Genomic DNA, 13,600 nt, shown 5'->3' with positions numbered 1-13,600 from the left:
GGGCCCAGCTGGGGCGGAGCGGGGGCAGAAGCCCCAGGTGCTGTCTACGAGGGCGGGCAGGTGCGGGGGGCGGGGCTAGGGGCGGGGCGCGGTAGACCCCGGCCAGGGCCCCTCCGGAGCGCGCCCCTGTCCCCTCGCCCGCCCACCCCCAGGGTCTTCTCCTCCGCGGTGGCTTTAAGTGCGGAGTCGGGGAGTCGTCCCGGGCGTGGAAGTCGCCATTCCCAGCGCAGTGGACCTAGGGGGCAGGGCTTGGGGCGGGGCCGCGGCCGAGGCGGGGCCGGGGAGTCGGGCGCTTCCCCGCGAGCCGGACCTGGGGCCGGGGCTCCGGGGTCCGCGCTCCGAAAGACGCCGGGGCCGAGTCGGACCCACCCGAAGCCACCGCCTCCTCCAGCAGGGGGCGGGCCGCGGCCGCGTTTCGGGTGGGGGAAGGCGACCAGGTCGCCCCCTCCCCTTCCCGGGCAGCCTCCAGCCCAGAGGGGGCGGTCCGGGGGCGGGGTCGCGCCTCCCCCTGTCGCTCCCAATCCCGGGGCTGCCGGGTGGGGGTGGGCAGGGGGGCGTGAGGCCAGCCTCCGCCACCCCCCGCGGCCGGCGGACCCCAGCCCGGGGCGCGCTCCGGCCCCCGCGGGGCCGGCCCCCGGCGTCCCGCCGCCGCCGCCGCCGCCCTCCCGGGGGTCCCGGACGGCCGCGGCCGCTGCGTTCCGGCGGCGGCGGGAGGGGCCGGGGCGGCCCCCAGCGTGACGCAGCCGTTGCTATGGATCGCCTTATAAATAACCGGGCTCGGGAGAAACTTTAGCGAGTCAGAGCCGCGCACGGGACCGGGAAGGGGACCCATCCGAGGGTCCAGCCGTCAGCCCCCGCACTCCCAGCGGCCACGCCGGCAGCGGCGGCAGCGGCAGCGGCCCAGCGGCGACAGCTCGGAGCCGGGAGGCCGCGCCACCCGCGGGCCGGCCGGAGCGGGCAGCCCCAGGCCCCCTCCCCGGGCACCCGCGTTCATGCAACGCCTGGTGGCCTGGGACCCAGCATGTCTCCCGCTGCCGCCGCCGCCTGCCTTTAAATCCATGGAAGTGGCCAACTTCTACTACGAGGCGGACTGCTTGGCTGCTGCGTACGGCGGCAAGGCGGCCCCCGCGGCGCCCCCCGCGGCCAGACCCGCGCCGCGCCCCCCCGCCGGCGAGCTGGGCAGCATCGGCGACCACGAGCGCGCCATCGACTTCAGCCCGTACCTGGAGCCGCTGGGCGCGCCGCAGGCCCCGGCGCCGGCCACGGCCACGGACACCTTCGAGGCGGCTCCGCCCGCGCCCGCCCCCGCGCCCGCCTCCTCCGGGCAGCACCACGACTTCCTCTCCGACCTCTTCTCCGACGACTACGGGGGCAAGAACTGCAAGAAGGCGGCCGAGTACGGCTACGTGAGCCTGGGGCGCCTGGGGGCCGCCAAGGGCGCGCTGCACCCCGGCTGCTTCGCGCCGCTGCACCCGCCTCCGCCGCCGCCGCCGCCGCCGCCCGCCGAGCTCAAGGCGGAGCCGGGCTTCGAGCCCACGGACTGCAAGCGGAAGGAGGAGGCCGGAGCGCCGGGCGGCGGCGGCGCCGCAGGCATGGCGGCGGGCTTCCCGTACGCGCTGCGCGCCTACCTCGGCTACCAGGCGGTGCCGAGCGGCAGCAGCGGCAGCCTCTCCACGTCCTCGTCGTCCAGCCCGCCCGGCACGCCGAGCCCCGCCGACGCCAAGGCGCCCCCGGCCGCCTGCTACCCGGGGGCGGCGCCGGCGCCCTCGCAGGTCAAGAGCAAGGCCAAGAAGGCGGTGGACAAGCACAGTGACGAGTACAAGATCCGGCGCGAGCGCAACAACATCGCCGTGCGCAAGAGCCGCGACAAGGCCAAGATGCGCAACCTGGAGACGCAGCACAAGGTCCTGGAGCTCACGGCCGAGAACGAGCGGCTGCAGAAGAAGGTGGAGCAGCTGTCGCGCGAGCTCAGCACGCTGCGGAACTTGTTCAAGCAGCTGCCCGAGCCCCTGCTCGCCTCCTCCGGCCACTGCTAGCGCGGCCGCCCTGCGGGCCGCGGGACTGCGCCGAGCGCCGGCCCCGGCCCGGCCCCGGGGCGCTCGGCCGCGCGCGCGGGGAGCCCGCCGGCGACTTGGCTACTTTCTGTCTGTCTGTTTGCGGCCGCAGCCACCGCGCGCCGCGGCGGTTGAGGAAGACGCGTGTGCGCGCACGGACGGACGACGGGCGCTCTCCGCTGCCGCTCCGCGGGCGCCGGCGGGCGGGCCGCTCTCGAAGTTGATGCAATCGGGTTCAACATGGCTGAACGCGGGCGCACACGACCCTGACGCAACCCACGTGCAACTGTCAGCCGGGCCCTGAGTAATCAGCCAGCGATGTTCCTGCGGGGTTGTTGCTGTCCATGTTGTTTTTGTTTTTGGTTTTTTTTTTTTTGGTCTTTTTTTTGTATTATATAAAAAATAATCTATTTCTATGAGAAAAGAGGCGTCTGTATATTTTGGGAATCTTTTTCCGTTTCGAGCATTAAGTGAGAATACTTTGAATAAACTTTTTTTTGAGAATGGTTACAAAGCCTTTTGGGGGCAGTAGTTGGATTTTGATTTTTTTTTTCCTCTTTCCTTTTGGATTTACAGGGTTTTGGCTTTGCCGTTCTGGTGTGTAGGGGGTTGTGTGGGGGGGGCACCATTATTTTTGGAGCTTTTGGTGGCTGGCCGGGGGTGTTGCAGCTGCTTTCTCGCCCCCTCTTGAGATGGGGGCGCCTGCCCTGGGGGAGCAGAGCTGGAGCAGGCTTCTGGGGTGACTCAGCGCCCTAGGGTGCTGGCGCCGGGCTGCTGGGAGCTCTGCTTGGGGCCAGGCTCGGGTCTGCGCCCCCCCCCCCCGCTCTGTTTGGGGGACCAGCATGGGGGCGTGAGCGGGCCTGGCTGGCAGGAAGAGGGGCACCGGGCCGGGCAGGGGGCGGCCTGCCTCCTCCTCTGGCCCCTGTCCCGCTGTGGGGGAACTTGTCAGTCGCTTGCTTTGTGACCCAGAGGCTCCGCCTCACCTGCTGGCTCCCGGTGGCTGTGCCCGGACTTGAACCCGGGGACTTGAATCCTTCCTGCTCCGGGGTCTGCGCTCTCCCGCCCCTCCCCCTGCACCCCGCCCCCCACCCTGAGCATTCCTGGGAGCTGAGGACGTGGATGTGGGGGTGACGGAGCCCCGCGCGGTGTCGCCCGGTGCCTGGCGCGCACCGGGGCTTATATAAGCGTTTGCCCGTGCGATTATTTTTTGCTGGGAGGCTCCTGGCATCGGGCGCCTCTGTCCTCGGGCAGCGCCAGTGTGGCGGGCGCTTGCCAGCGGCTGCGCTGCCTGCGAACGCGGGCCCTGCCCGGGCTGCTTTGGGCCTCACCGGTCTCTGGGAAGCCGGCGCGACGGTGGCGCCTGTTGCTGGGCCGTGGAGCAGCTGCCGGCGTCAGCTCCGCGTGGGCTCCAGACACTGGCTCGGGGTCCCCATGCCCCGAGGGACTCCAGAGCGGCAGCTTCAGAGAGGGGCTTGCCGGGCCCAGGGGTGGCCTGGGGTCTTGGGAGCAGCTACCGACAGTGCGGTTTGAGGCCAGGGAGAGCGTTTTCTTGCATTGCTTTTACCCTGTGGGAGCCCCGGATGTGGGGGACGGAGGCAGCGAGACCCTGGGCGCCCCCACCGTCGTGGAGCTCTGGCTGGACACACGCTTTCCCTCCCAGTCACCAGCGTCTCCCAGTGGTGGCCGCAAGGGGCCAGGCAGACTGCTGGAGCCAGGTAACCTGTCGTCGGCCCTGACCAGGTCTCCTTCCAGCCCTGGGCGGCCAGGCGGGCCCCTGGGGCCTCGGTCAGCCCAGCCCAGCCCAGCCCAGCCCAGCCCAGCCCAGCCCAGCAGTCTCCGTGGCTCCCTCAGCGTCAGCCACAGCGACGTCAGCTCAACCACCTGTAGGAGAAGCTTGTAGAAGGCCCCGGTTCGGGGGACTGGCCTGCGGCGGGCGGTGGCCCCTCTGTTTCGGGGCAGAGGGTGCGTTCACCGTGAGGACTCCCCCCACCCAGCCATTGTCCCTGCGCACGGGAGTGCGGCCGGTCACACGGGACCCGGGACTCTCAGGTCGCGCTCTTGCCTTGTTGTCATCGGCACACTTCTGAGAAGTGAGGTCTGTGTGGGGTGACAGGTGGGGCCGGGATGAAGCCCCGCCTGACCCCCCCCACCTCGTGAGTGTGTGGGGCAGGGCGGCTTCTCTGTGAGCCCAGCCCCGACCCCACGTCCTCACCCTTCCCCCAGGGTGCCTTGCAAGAGCCACACACAGTGTCATGGTTAGGAGCACTAGGAAGGGGACAGGCCTAGGGCCATCGCAAACTGTACCCCCCCACACCAGTGGAGGACTCGAGCCGCGGCCTCTGTGGCCTCCGGTGAGGGCTGTGTGGCCAGAGCTCTCTCCTAGGTCAAGGAGACATCCTGGAGGGGTGACACCCAGCCTCTGGGTCTCTGGGCTCCAAGGGCCGCGGGCTTTAGGGAGAAAGGACCAGGCCACTCGCAGGTCTGGAAGCCAGGAATGGATGGAGCTGAGGTCGCCACGGGAGCCAGGGAGGCCGTGGCTGACCTCAAGGGACCGAGCCAGGAGCGGGTGTGGGTCAGGAGCTCCCTGTGTGCCCAGCGCCAGCCTGACTTGACTTGCCGGCTCCGTGTCCCTGGCAAGCCCCTTCCGGCAGGTGTGGCTCTGGGGGCTGGCCTGGAACCCCCGACCTGGCCTTGACACTGCACGTGATTTTCCATAGAGCAGTGGGGATAGAGGTGCTGGGGCCTGGCCAGGCTGTCCTCGCTGCTGGAGCTGGTCCCCGTGCCCCTGGGGGCCGGGCCACATCTGCCTGTCCTGGGCTCCGGGATTTTCATTTATTTGACAACCATTTGTTGAGCACCTGCTGTGTGCCAGGCTCTGTACTGGGGTGCTGGGGACGCGTGGTGACCAAGGGGAGATGCACACTAAGCGGCCGAACCAAGAGCAGGACCACAGCAGGTGAGGACAGGGTGGGGTGGGGATGTGGCATGTCAGGTGGCCTCTGAAGGGAGGCAGGCGTGGGGCAGCGAGGTCATGGGTCACTTATTCTGCCCCAGCTGCTGTCCCGCGTGCTCTCCGAGTCCTTGGATCCCTTCAGAACCCAACGATGGAGTGGAGTTTCCCACTCCCCTGCATTCCAGCAGGGAAACTGAGGCAGGGAGGCACCATCGTGGCCCCTGAGCTCACGAGTAACCAACATACGTTGGATTTCTCGCTTCACCTTTGAACCCGCCAGGCCGGCTCCGCCTGCCTCCCCTCAGCTCCAGACCTCTGGCTGCTGTTTCCTGTCCCGTCCCTCCCCCTGCCCCCAGATGACCCACAGCGGGGCCCAGCGGCACCCACTGGCCGCCGGCTGCAGCCGCCGCTCCTGCCGCTGTGGCCATGCGCAGGGCAGTGAGGGAGGCCAGGTCTGGGGAAGCCAGGGGCTTTCCAGGGCCCCGGGCTGTTGGCGCCTGTGCGCCTCCTGCTGACCTGTGAGGTGGGAGTCCCACGTTACAGAGGGGCCCCGAGGCTCCGAGATGAGACGCCCCTCGCGTGGAAAGCAGAGAAATTGGGATTTGAGTCCAGATCTTTCTGCGACCCCGGCTTGTTTGGCTGCCTGTGCCGAGTTCCTGCCCCTGAGAGCCAAGACGCGGCTTCATCCCTTGCTTGCTGGGAGACCTCAGGCAAGGCAGTTGGCCTCTCTGGGCCCGAGTGTCCTCGCCTTGGAGCAGAGAGTGTGTGTATCCAACAGTGTGAAGCAGGCACCTGCCGTCCGGCGAGCTGACCGGCCGCTTCAATTCGGCTTCTGATAAAGGCCTTAGGGACGGTCCGGTGGGGAAGGGACGACTTGTTATGGGTACTCCTGGCAGCAGGAGCAGCAAGTGCAAAGGCCCTGAGACAGGACGAGGCTCCGGGCGAGAGGGCAGGGGCAGGAGCCCCGCTGTGGGGGCCGCGGGGGGCTGAGTCGGGGGCGGACGCCGGGGGATGGTGGGGGCCTGTGTGCGGGGCCAGGACGGAAGGGGTTGTTTTGAGGATGAGCGAGCTCGCGTCTCTGCCAGGGCCTGGCACCGGCAAGTTCTGAGCGAGCCTGTTGACGGAATGAAACAGGCCCCCCGGCCCTTGGGAAGGGGCCAGGTGCAGTGGGTGAAGGGCGCAGGGAGCCGCTGGGCCGGGAGACCGCATGGCAGGGTGGCCTCTGACCCAGGGCCTGCAGCCCCGGGGGCCATGCGCCCAGCAGGATCGGGGCCAAGGGCTCCGGGGAGGGAGCCAAAGGAGGGAGAGGTCTCCAGGGAGCCGGGCCAGCAGGGGAGAGGGCATGGCTCCGGTGTGGTGCGAGGCGGAGCCCAGGCTGCCGAGGGGGGGGGGCGGACCCCGCGGGGAGGGCTGGAGAATGCAGTGTCTGTACAAAGGGGGCAAAAAGCACCCGTAATTCCACCACCCCGAAACAAGCACCTTCACGGTGCTGTGCCGCCCTGGGCAACCGAAATCCCCTCTCTGTGTGTCAGGTGCTTTGTCTATGGGCTGGGACGGTGGCTGCGAGGACTGAGCCGGTCACTCCACACCTGTCTTCAGAGCGGTGCCTGCACGCGGTGAGGTCAGGGGCGCAGGTGCCGGGCTGAGGCTGCGGGCTCGCAGGGCTCCCTGCTGCGCGGTTTGGGGGCTCGGACCCGCGTCTGGCTGGGCCTCGGCTGCCCGTGGGCCCAGGTAGAAGCCGCCTCTGGCAGTGGAGCAAGTGCGCGGGCGGAGCGAGCTGGGCCTCCCAGAGTTTTCGCTCTTTGCTCATTTTCCCCTCGGTGGAGCCGGAGCTGCGGGTTTGAGACGCCCCTTCCCCCACCGCTGGCCCCTCGGGGGTCTCCCCCTGCTACCCCTCCACCGTCGCTGGGGGCGAGTGGCGGGGAGAGGCTGGATTCTCCCAGCTTCTCTTGCAGCTAGATGTAGCCGGCAGACAGAAACAGAAGCTGTCGGTGGAGCTCCCAGGAGCACCCGCGAAAGGGGTGACTCGGCTGTGAGGCCCGTTCCTTCTCCGTTGGTTGCCCCCATCTGCCGCTGCTTCCTGCTTCCTGCCTGGAACTCAGATGTGATGGCCAGAGCTTCAGGGACCATCTTGAACCATGAGGCGAACCCTGGGGCACGGCGTGTGTGTGTGTGTGTGTGTGTGTGTGTGTGTGTCGCATGCTGAAGAAGACAAAAGACAGAAGGTTCTCGATGCTGGTGGAGCAGCCACGTCAGCCGTTGCCTGTCTTGCTCTGGGCTTGTTTACCCACGAGAAGCAGAGCTCCGCTTGGTGAGGTCTCTGTCATTTTGGCTTCCTGTCCCTGGCAGCCGACTCTGTTTCCAGCTGACGGCTTTGCCAAGGCAGAACCAACCCATAGACGCTGGTTGGTGACCCGCATTTCTTAGCGACGCCCCAGTGCCTGCTCGTCTGCGCGTGCTCTGGTGACGCGGGTGCACAGGAGCACCGAGTCGCCAGCCCCTCGCGGGGAGAACTCACTGCCGCCGCAGGTGCAGGGAGAACCGCCTCGTGCCCCTGCGCTGCGCAAGTAGGGAGAGCGTGCTGACGTCGGCCACAGCAGCATCCCTGGGACCCCGGGTGCTTCCGGTCAGGCTTGACCCGGGCCCCTGGGATGACCTCGGTCCGCCCCAGGTCCCGCCCCCCAGGCCCTGTCTGTCATCCAGCTGGGGCCCTGTGTTTGCACCCAGCGCGCTGGGACCAGGTGCCCTGAGCCACCCTGAATAACCCCGGTGCCCCCTGCCGCCGCCACCACCACCTGCTGCACCGAGACCTCGGCCTGCCAGGGCCTTGGGGCGCCTTTGCCAGACCGCGTGGGGCCAGCCCAGCTGGGAGCTTTGTGAGGTGAGGCCAGAGCCGGGAGCCAGGCCGGGTGAGCTTTTATTTTTGTAGCTGTCACCAGATCTCTGTCCTATGCCGGAGCCCTGGCAGGGTCGGAGGTGGCCCGAGAGGAGGAAGACTCCCAGGAGAGCCTGGCGGGCAGGGGTCTGCGGGTGCCAATGCTGCCGGATCCGAGCCAGGCCTTTGTCCCCCGTCCCATGGAGCCGGTTGTCCGACTCGCTGTGGGGACCCTCTGGGGGGCAGTGAGGGGCGAGTGGACACGGGCGATGAGTCCCTGCTTCTCCTGGACTCTCGCGCGTCCCAGTTCCTAGGCCCTGGCCGTCATTGGATCTCACCCGGCCTGTGTCGCGCTCCCACGTTGGTTTCTCCCACTGTTCACTGCCGCCGGTCCGGTGAGCCGGGGTCTGTCCTCAGGGACCCCGCGTTGTTTTGTACGCGGCTTCCTGAGTGACACAGACACAGGCGCCGGCAGGTGCATGGGACACGGGACACAGCTGCGCGAGTTTCCTGGGCTTAGGCCCACCCGGGTGCAGACCAAGAAAGGGATGGAGCTGGGAGCCCAGCAGCTCCTCATCCCCCACTGGCCACCCCTCCCCCACTCCGAGTGTGACCTTGACCACGATCCTCCAACAGGGTTAGCCTTGCACTTTGCAGAAGTGGGAGCACACGCTAGGCAGCCTGGGTCTGGCTTCGTCTGCTCAGTGCTGTGACTGTCACCGTCCTCTGTGGGGGGTACTGGCACGTGTCCCTTGGTGTCACCAGGCAGACTCTGCCGCACGGCGGTGCCCAGGAGTCTTTGCCCATTGTGCTGCCCAGGGCGCGTGCGTTGTCTGCAGCTCATCAGCTCTGGCTGAGACGACCATGTGTTGTTGTTGTCTTCTTTTTTTTAAAAGATTTATTTATTTATTTGAAAGGCAGAGTTACACAGAGAGAGGAGAGGGAGAGAAGGAGAGAGGGAGAAAGAGAGAGAGAGGTCTTCCAGCCCCTGGTTCGCTCCCCAACTGGCCGCAGCTGTGCTGATCCAAAGCCAGGAGTCAGGAGCTTCTTCAGGTCTCCCACGTGGGTGCAGGGGCCCAAGCACTTGGGCCATCCTCCACTGCTTTCCCAGGCCACAGCAGAGAGGTGGATCGGAAGAGGAGCAGCCAGGACTCAAACCAGCACCCGTACGGGATGCTGGCACTGCAGGCGGCAGCTTTACCCACTATGCCACAGCGCCGGCCCCGTGCGTAATTTTTAAGTGATGCTTATTTGCATGAACTCTGTACGGAATGCTTTGCTGGGCCACAGGATAGTTTAACTCCAGTCGATGGTACTTTACCCTGGATCTTCCTATTAGCTTTTCTTCTATGCTTTGAAAACTTTCAATTTTGAGAAAGATCTGAAATGTACAGGAAAGTGACCGATGCGGTACAAACAGCACCTTTTTCCCGCAGCAGTGGAGAAGAAATTGCCGACCTGCGCTGCTCACCACCCAGAGCTGTGGCATGCGGTTCCTGTAACCGAGGTCGCTTTCTTCCAGAATCCGAACCTCACCACCAAGTCGGGGCGGCACCGGGCTCCCGGCCGCCAGCGGCCGAGAGCGATCAGGTTCAGCAGACGCGCTGACGGCATCCAGGAAGCGTCTGGCTCGTGGTCACGGGTGGCGTTTCGTCACCGCCTCCCCCGGTCTCCCTCGGCAGGAGCAGCCCGTGCCCTCGGTGCGCTCGGGGATGCAGGCCGCGCCGTGAGGGTCCTGCTCCCATGCCTTGGCTGCAAGTTCCGTGTCGCTGGCCGGACACTCACGGGAGGGGCTGCGTCCTATGTGGCCTGCTGCTCCGGGGTGCGCTTCCGTTCAATGTAATGGAAGAGGCAGAGACGCTAGCTAGCAGAGAGAGTCTTCCATCTGTCGGTTCACTCCCCAAACGCCTGCCAAGACCAGCGATGGGCCAGGCAGAAGCCTGGAGCCGGGAACTCCAGCTGGGCCTGCCCTGGGGGTGTAGGGCCCCGAGTGCTGGGCTGTCCACCCGGGCCTGCCTGGGGGTCCAGGGCCCTGAGTGCCTGGGCTAGGACCCGTTCGGCCATGGTGTCTGCTTCTTTCTCCTTTGCAACTCAGCCCTTGAGAGGGACCTTGACCTTTGTGAGCATACCAAAGGTCACCAACCCTGGGGGTCAGTGCGGGCTCAGGGGTCCCGCTCTGCTTAGCGGCTTGTCGCGTATGAGCAGTGATCACCACTGAGTTACAGTGCTCACACTGTCCCGCGTTTGGCCGCCAGCTACGGTGGCTCCGTGACTGTCACCAGCATTCGTGGGCACCCCCTTCCTCTCCGGCCTAATGAGGCACTCCACACCCAGTGAACACTTTCCTGCCCAACCCTGGGGTCTGCCGTCTCTCCCAGGAGCCCTGGCTCCTTCCAGGCAGGAGGGGGTTTAGAAGCCATGGTCTCTGCGCCGTGTGTGCTCACAGCTGCTGGGCTGCCTTGACTCCTGGGTGCGTGCATGGGAAATGGAGTGCAAAGAGCAGGGCACTGTGGGAAGCGTGATTTTGGTGCAAAACATCTTGAATCCATGAATAGTTGTTTCTGTAGTACATTTTGGAGACCCTCCCATGCCTACATCTCCACCCGCTCACACCTGCGTGCTATCTTCTGTCCGTCTGTCCACACGGCTTCCACCTGGGGAACTGTGTGCTTCTGCCCAGGACTTTCCTGGGCTTTCTCCCTCAGGATGTTTGCTTACGGACCCCTCCCCCATGTGCAGCCGATTTGCAGCACTGTCCTCCCCCCCACCGCCACCAGCTAGTACTTGGTGGGGGGGTTCCTCACCAGCTCCACCTCCGTCTCCACGCATTTTTCTTCTCAGTTTGAATGTGACTTGAATCCATAATGCGTGCTTGGGGTTCACAATCTGGCAGCTGTGAGTGGGTGCACTGTGCAAGGTGTCCCCCTCCCACGGCGCCCTCAGACCCCTGGTCCCTCCCCAGCGGCCGCCACGCTTCCCACAGTGCCCTGCGCTCGGCTCTTGCTCACATCAGTCTTGCACGCCTGCACCAGTCCCGTTCATGATCACGTAGTTCTGATGCGCGGCTGTGCTGCGATGAACTGACCCGTCCCAGTCTCCCTCCTCCAACCCCCGTCATGCCACACCGCCACATGTCGGATAGGTCACACGTCCCTCACGATGGAAGCCTACGTTCCTGTGGTCTCGGACTGCAGACGCAGCTCCCCAGGGCTCCGTGTCCCTCTGCGCTGTTGCCTTTTGGGCGTCTGCTCTTCCTGGGCCCGGCACCTGTCACATTATAATGAGCCACTCCCCCTTCGAGAGACACAGACAGAAACACACGGTGACGCCACTGTGGACTGTGGTCGCAGGCAGGGCGTCTGGACCCGGATGTCGAGTTTGGGGTGAGAGGGGCGGAGGAGCCGCCCTGGGGCAGGGAGCCTTCCCGGTGCTGTGGACCCGCAGATCCTGGCTGCAGCGGCCTTGCCTGCCGGGGTGTCCCGCGTGGGGCTGGGCGGCCAGAGCTCTGTCCCCGCTCTGCCCTCCCTGGCTCTGCGACTGAGGTCTCTGCTGGCGGGGGTGGGGGTGGGGGGATGGGGGGCTGCATGCTGACCACTCCCTGTGGCTGTTTCCCTGGTAGGGGACCTGGGTGGCACAGCCTGCCCATCTTGGCATCCAAGGGACTTCTGCCAGTGCCAGGCCAGACCACAGCCGGAGCCCAGAACTCGATGTGTTTTCTGTCTGGGCGTCGGGGACCCAGCTGCCTGAGCCAGGAGCGCCGCCTCCCAGTGTGCGCACCAGCAGGCAGCAGGATCGGAAGCGGAGTCAGGACTCAAAGCCCGGCCCTCTGCCGGCTTCTGCACCGCTCTGACTGCCCCCTCCCTGCCCCGCCCCGCCCTGCCCAGGATCTGGGCTTCTGCTGTGCGGACTGCGATTGAGGGGTGAGCCAAGGCCGACTCCCCAGGGTCCTGCGCCGCTCCAACAGTTCCGCCCCTTGCCCTGCTCCTCATGGCCTCCCTCTAGGGCTCCGAGGGGGCTGAGTAGTGATTGACAGCCCAGCTTTGTCGCTGACCTGAAGCCTTGCCTTCCGCTGCTTTCCCAGGCCATAACAGGGAGTTGGATCAGAAGTGGAGCAGCTGGGACTCGAACCAGTGCCCATATGGGATGCTGGCACCACAGGCAGGGGCTTTACCCACTACAGCAGGGGCGGGGAAGGGGGGTGGGTCAGGGGAGGCCCTATGATCCGAGGAGGCCAATGACCACCTATCAGGTCCAAGCACAAAACAGAAAGACCTGGGGGTACGGAGAGGGGATGGACGTCACCTGGGGTCACCCAGCAGGTGGGTGGCAGAGGCAGGACTTGAATCTGGCTCAGCAAACCCAGGAACGCGGGCCTCACCCCGGGCTTCGGCCTGGACAGACTTGTTGTGCTCCGGAGGCTCCCCAGGGCCTGGCAATGGGTGGCGAAACCCCTGGCTGGCAGAGCCGCGCAGCCCGGTGCTGACAGTTCCCAGGGCGCCGGGGAGTCAGTGGGCCGGAGGGCAGCCCCTGCCCCAGAGCCTCCTGCTGTGGCCCCCCACCCCCACCCCGACCTCTGGCCTCCTCCCTTCCGGAGCCCGCATGTGGCTCCTGGGTGAGCGAGCCGCCCGGGGAGCGCCGGGGAACCACAGCCCCAGGCCGCAGCTGCTGAGCGCGCAGTGGTGGCGGCCCCTCCACGCTCCCCCCCAGGCCACATGGGCACCGGCAGGTCACCGCAGGTCACCACAGCGGGCGGGCTGGGGCGCCATGCGGGAAGCAGCTTTATGACTGCCACCTCCCGTCCCAAAGTGCAGGCTGGGCTGAGGCAGGAGCAGGTGGGCCCCGGGGGTCCTTGCTCGCCAGGGCCTCCCAGAGCTCCAGGATTCTAGAACAGGGCCCTGCGTCTTGTGGTAGTGGGGCCCGGGCAGGACTGACACTCAGGGACACTCGTGAGGCCGGTGTCCCCGGCGCTGGCCTGGCTGACCTGTCTCCTCACCTGGGAAGTGGGCGGGAGGGGCCTGGGCAAGGCCACAGGGGACCAGGGCGGACTGCGCCTCCGGCTGTCCAATTCCATCAGTAGCGGCACAGGCACCTGCCGTGAGCTTGGGAGGACGAGGCCTGAATGTGCCCCCCCCCCCAGCATACAGTAGGTGCTCAGCAGATGCCAGCTGCTCTTCGGCTCCTGGCCGGGACGCTCTGTTCACTGCAGACCCAGGCGCACAGGCTCAGGCCTGAGGGTGTCTCTGATGGGGACGCAGTCAGCCCTCTGCCCTGCCCCGGGACCTCCACCCCCCAGGGCCGGCCCCCTGCTTCCCCCACACCCAGAGCGGCTTTGTGCTTTGGGGTGTGAATTTCCAGATCTTTGTGTGTTTCTTCCAACTCTGCCACTCTGTCCTGTCTCCTTCCCTTTCGCCTGTTCTGTTAAAATGTCAATTTGGTGTCACCACCTGGGACACCCCCATCCCGAATCAGAGCCCTGGGTTCAAGTCCTGGTTCTGCCTCGGATCCCAGCTTCCTGCTGGTGCGCACGCTGGGGGGCAGCAGGGGCGGCTCAAGTGCTCGCCCGGCCACCACGTGGGACACCCAGAGGGCGTGCCCAGCCCTTGGCTGCATCCTGGCCTAGCCGACTGCTGTGCGCACTTGCAGAGTGAACCAGCGGATGGAAGATCTCTCTCTCTCTCTCTCTCTCTCTCTCTTTCAAATAAAACAAATAGATAAAAA

The 13,600-nt window shown here is 66.3% G+C and overlaps 1 protein-coding gene across 1 annotated transcript; it reads left to right on the top strand.

Moving 5' to 3' along the window:
* The first annotated feature begins 796 nt into the window (after window positions 1–796).
* CEBPB (CCAAT enhancer binding protein beta) lies at window positions 797–2,568 on the top strand. Its single transcript, XM_002723927.5, has one exon. It carries the CDS (start codon window positions 993–995, stop codon window positions 2,034–2,036), a length of 1,044 nt encoding a protein of 347 aa, XP_002723973.1. The 5' UTR covers window positions 797–992; the 3' UTR covers window positions 2,037–2,568.
* The last annotated feature ends 11,032 nt before the right edge of the window (window positions 2,569–13,600 follow it).

The sequence above is a fragment of the Oryctolagus cuniculus genome, chromosome 11 (assembly GCF_964237555.1).
Source record: "Oryctolagus cuniculus chromosome 11, mOryCun1.1, whole genome shotgun sequence".
NCBI classification, from domain to species: Eukaryota; Metazoa; Chordata; class Mammalia; order Lagomorpha; family Leporidae; genus Oryctolagus; species Oryctolagus cuniculus.
Note: the sequence above shows the minus strand (reverse complement) of the source record. Positions and strands in the feature narration are given on the sequence as shown.

Excerpts from the sequence above, each read along its gene's own strand:
- CEBPB (XM_002723927.5), top strand. The coding sequence starts at position 993 with ATGCAACGCCTGGTGGCCTGGGACCCAGCATGTCTCCCGCTGCCGCCG.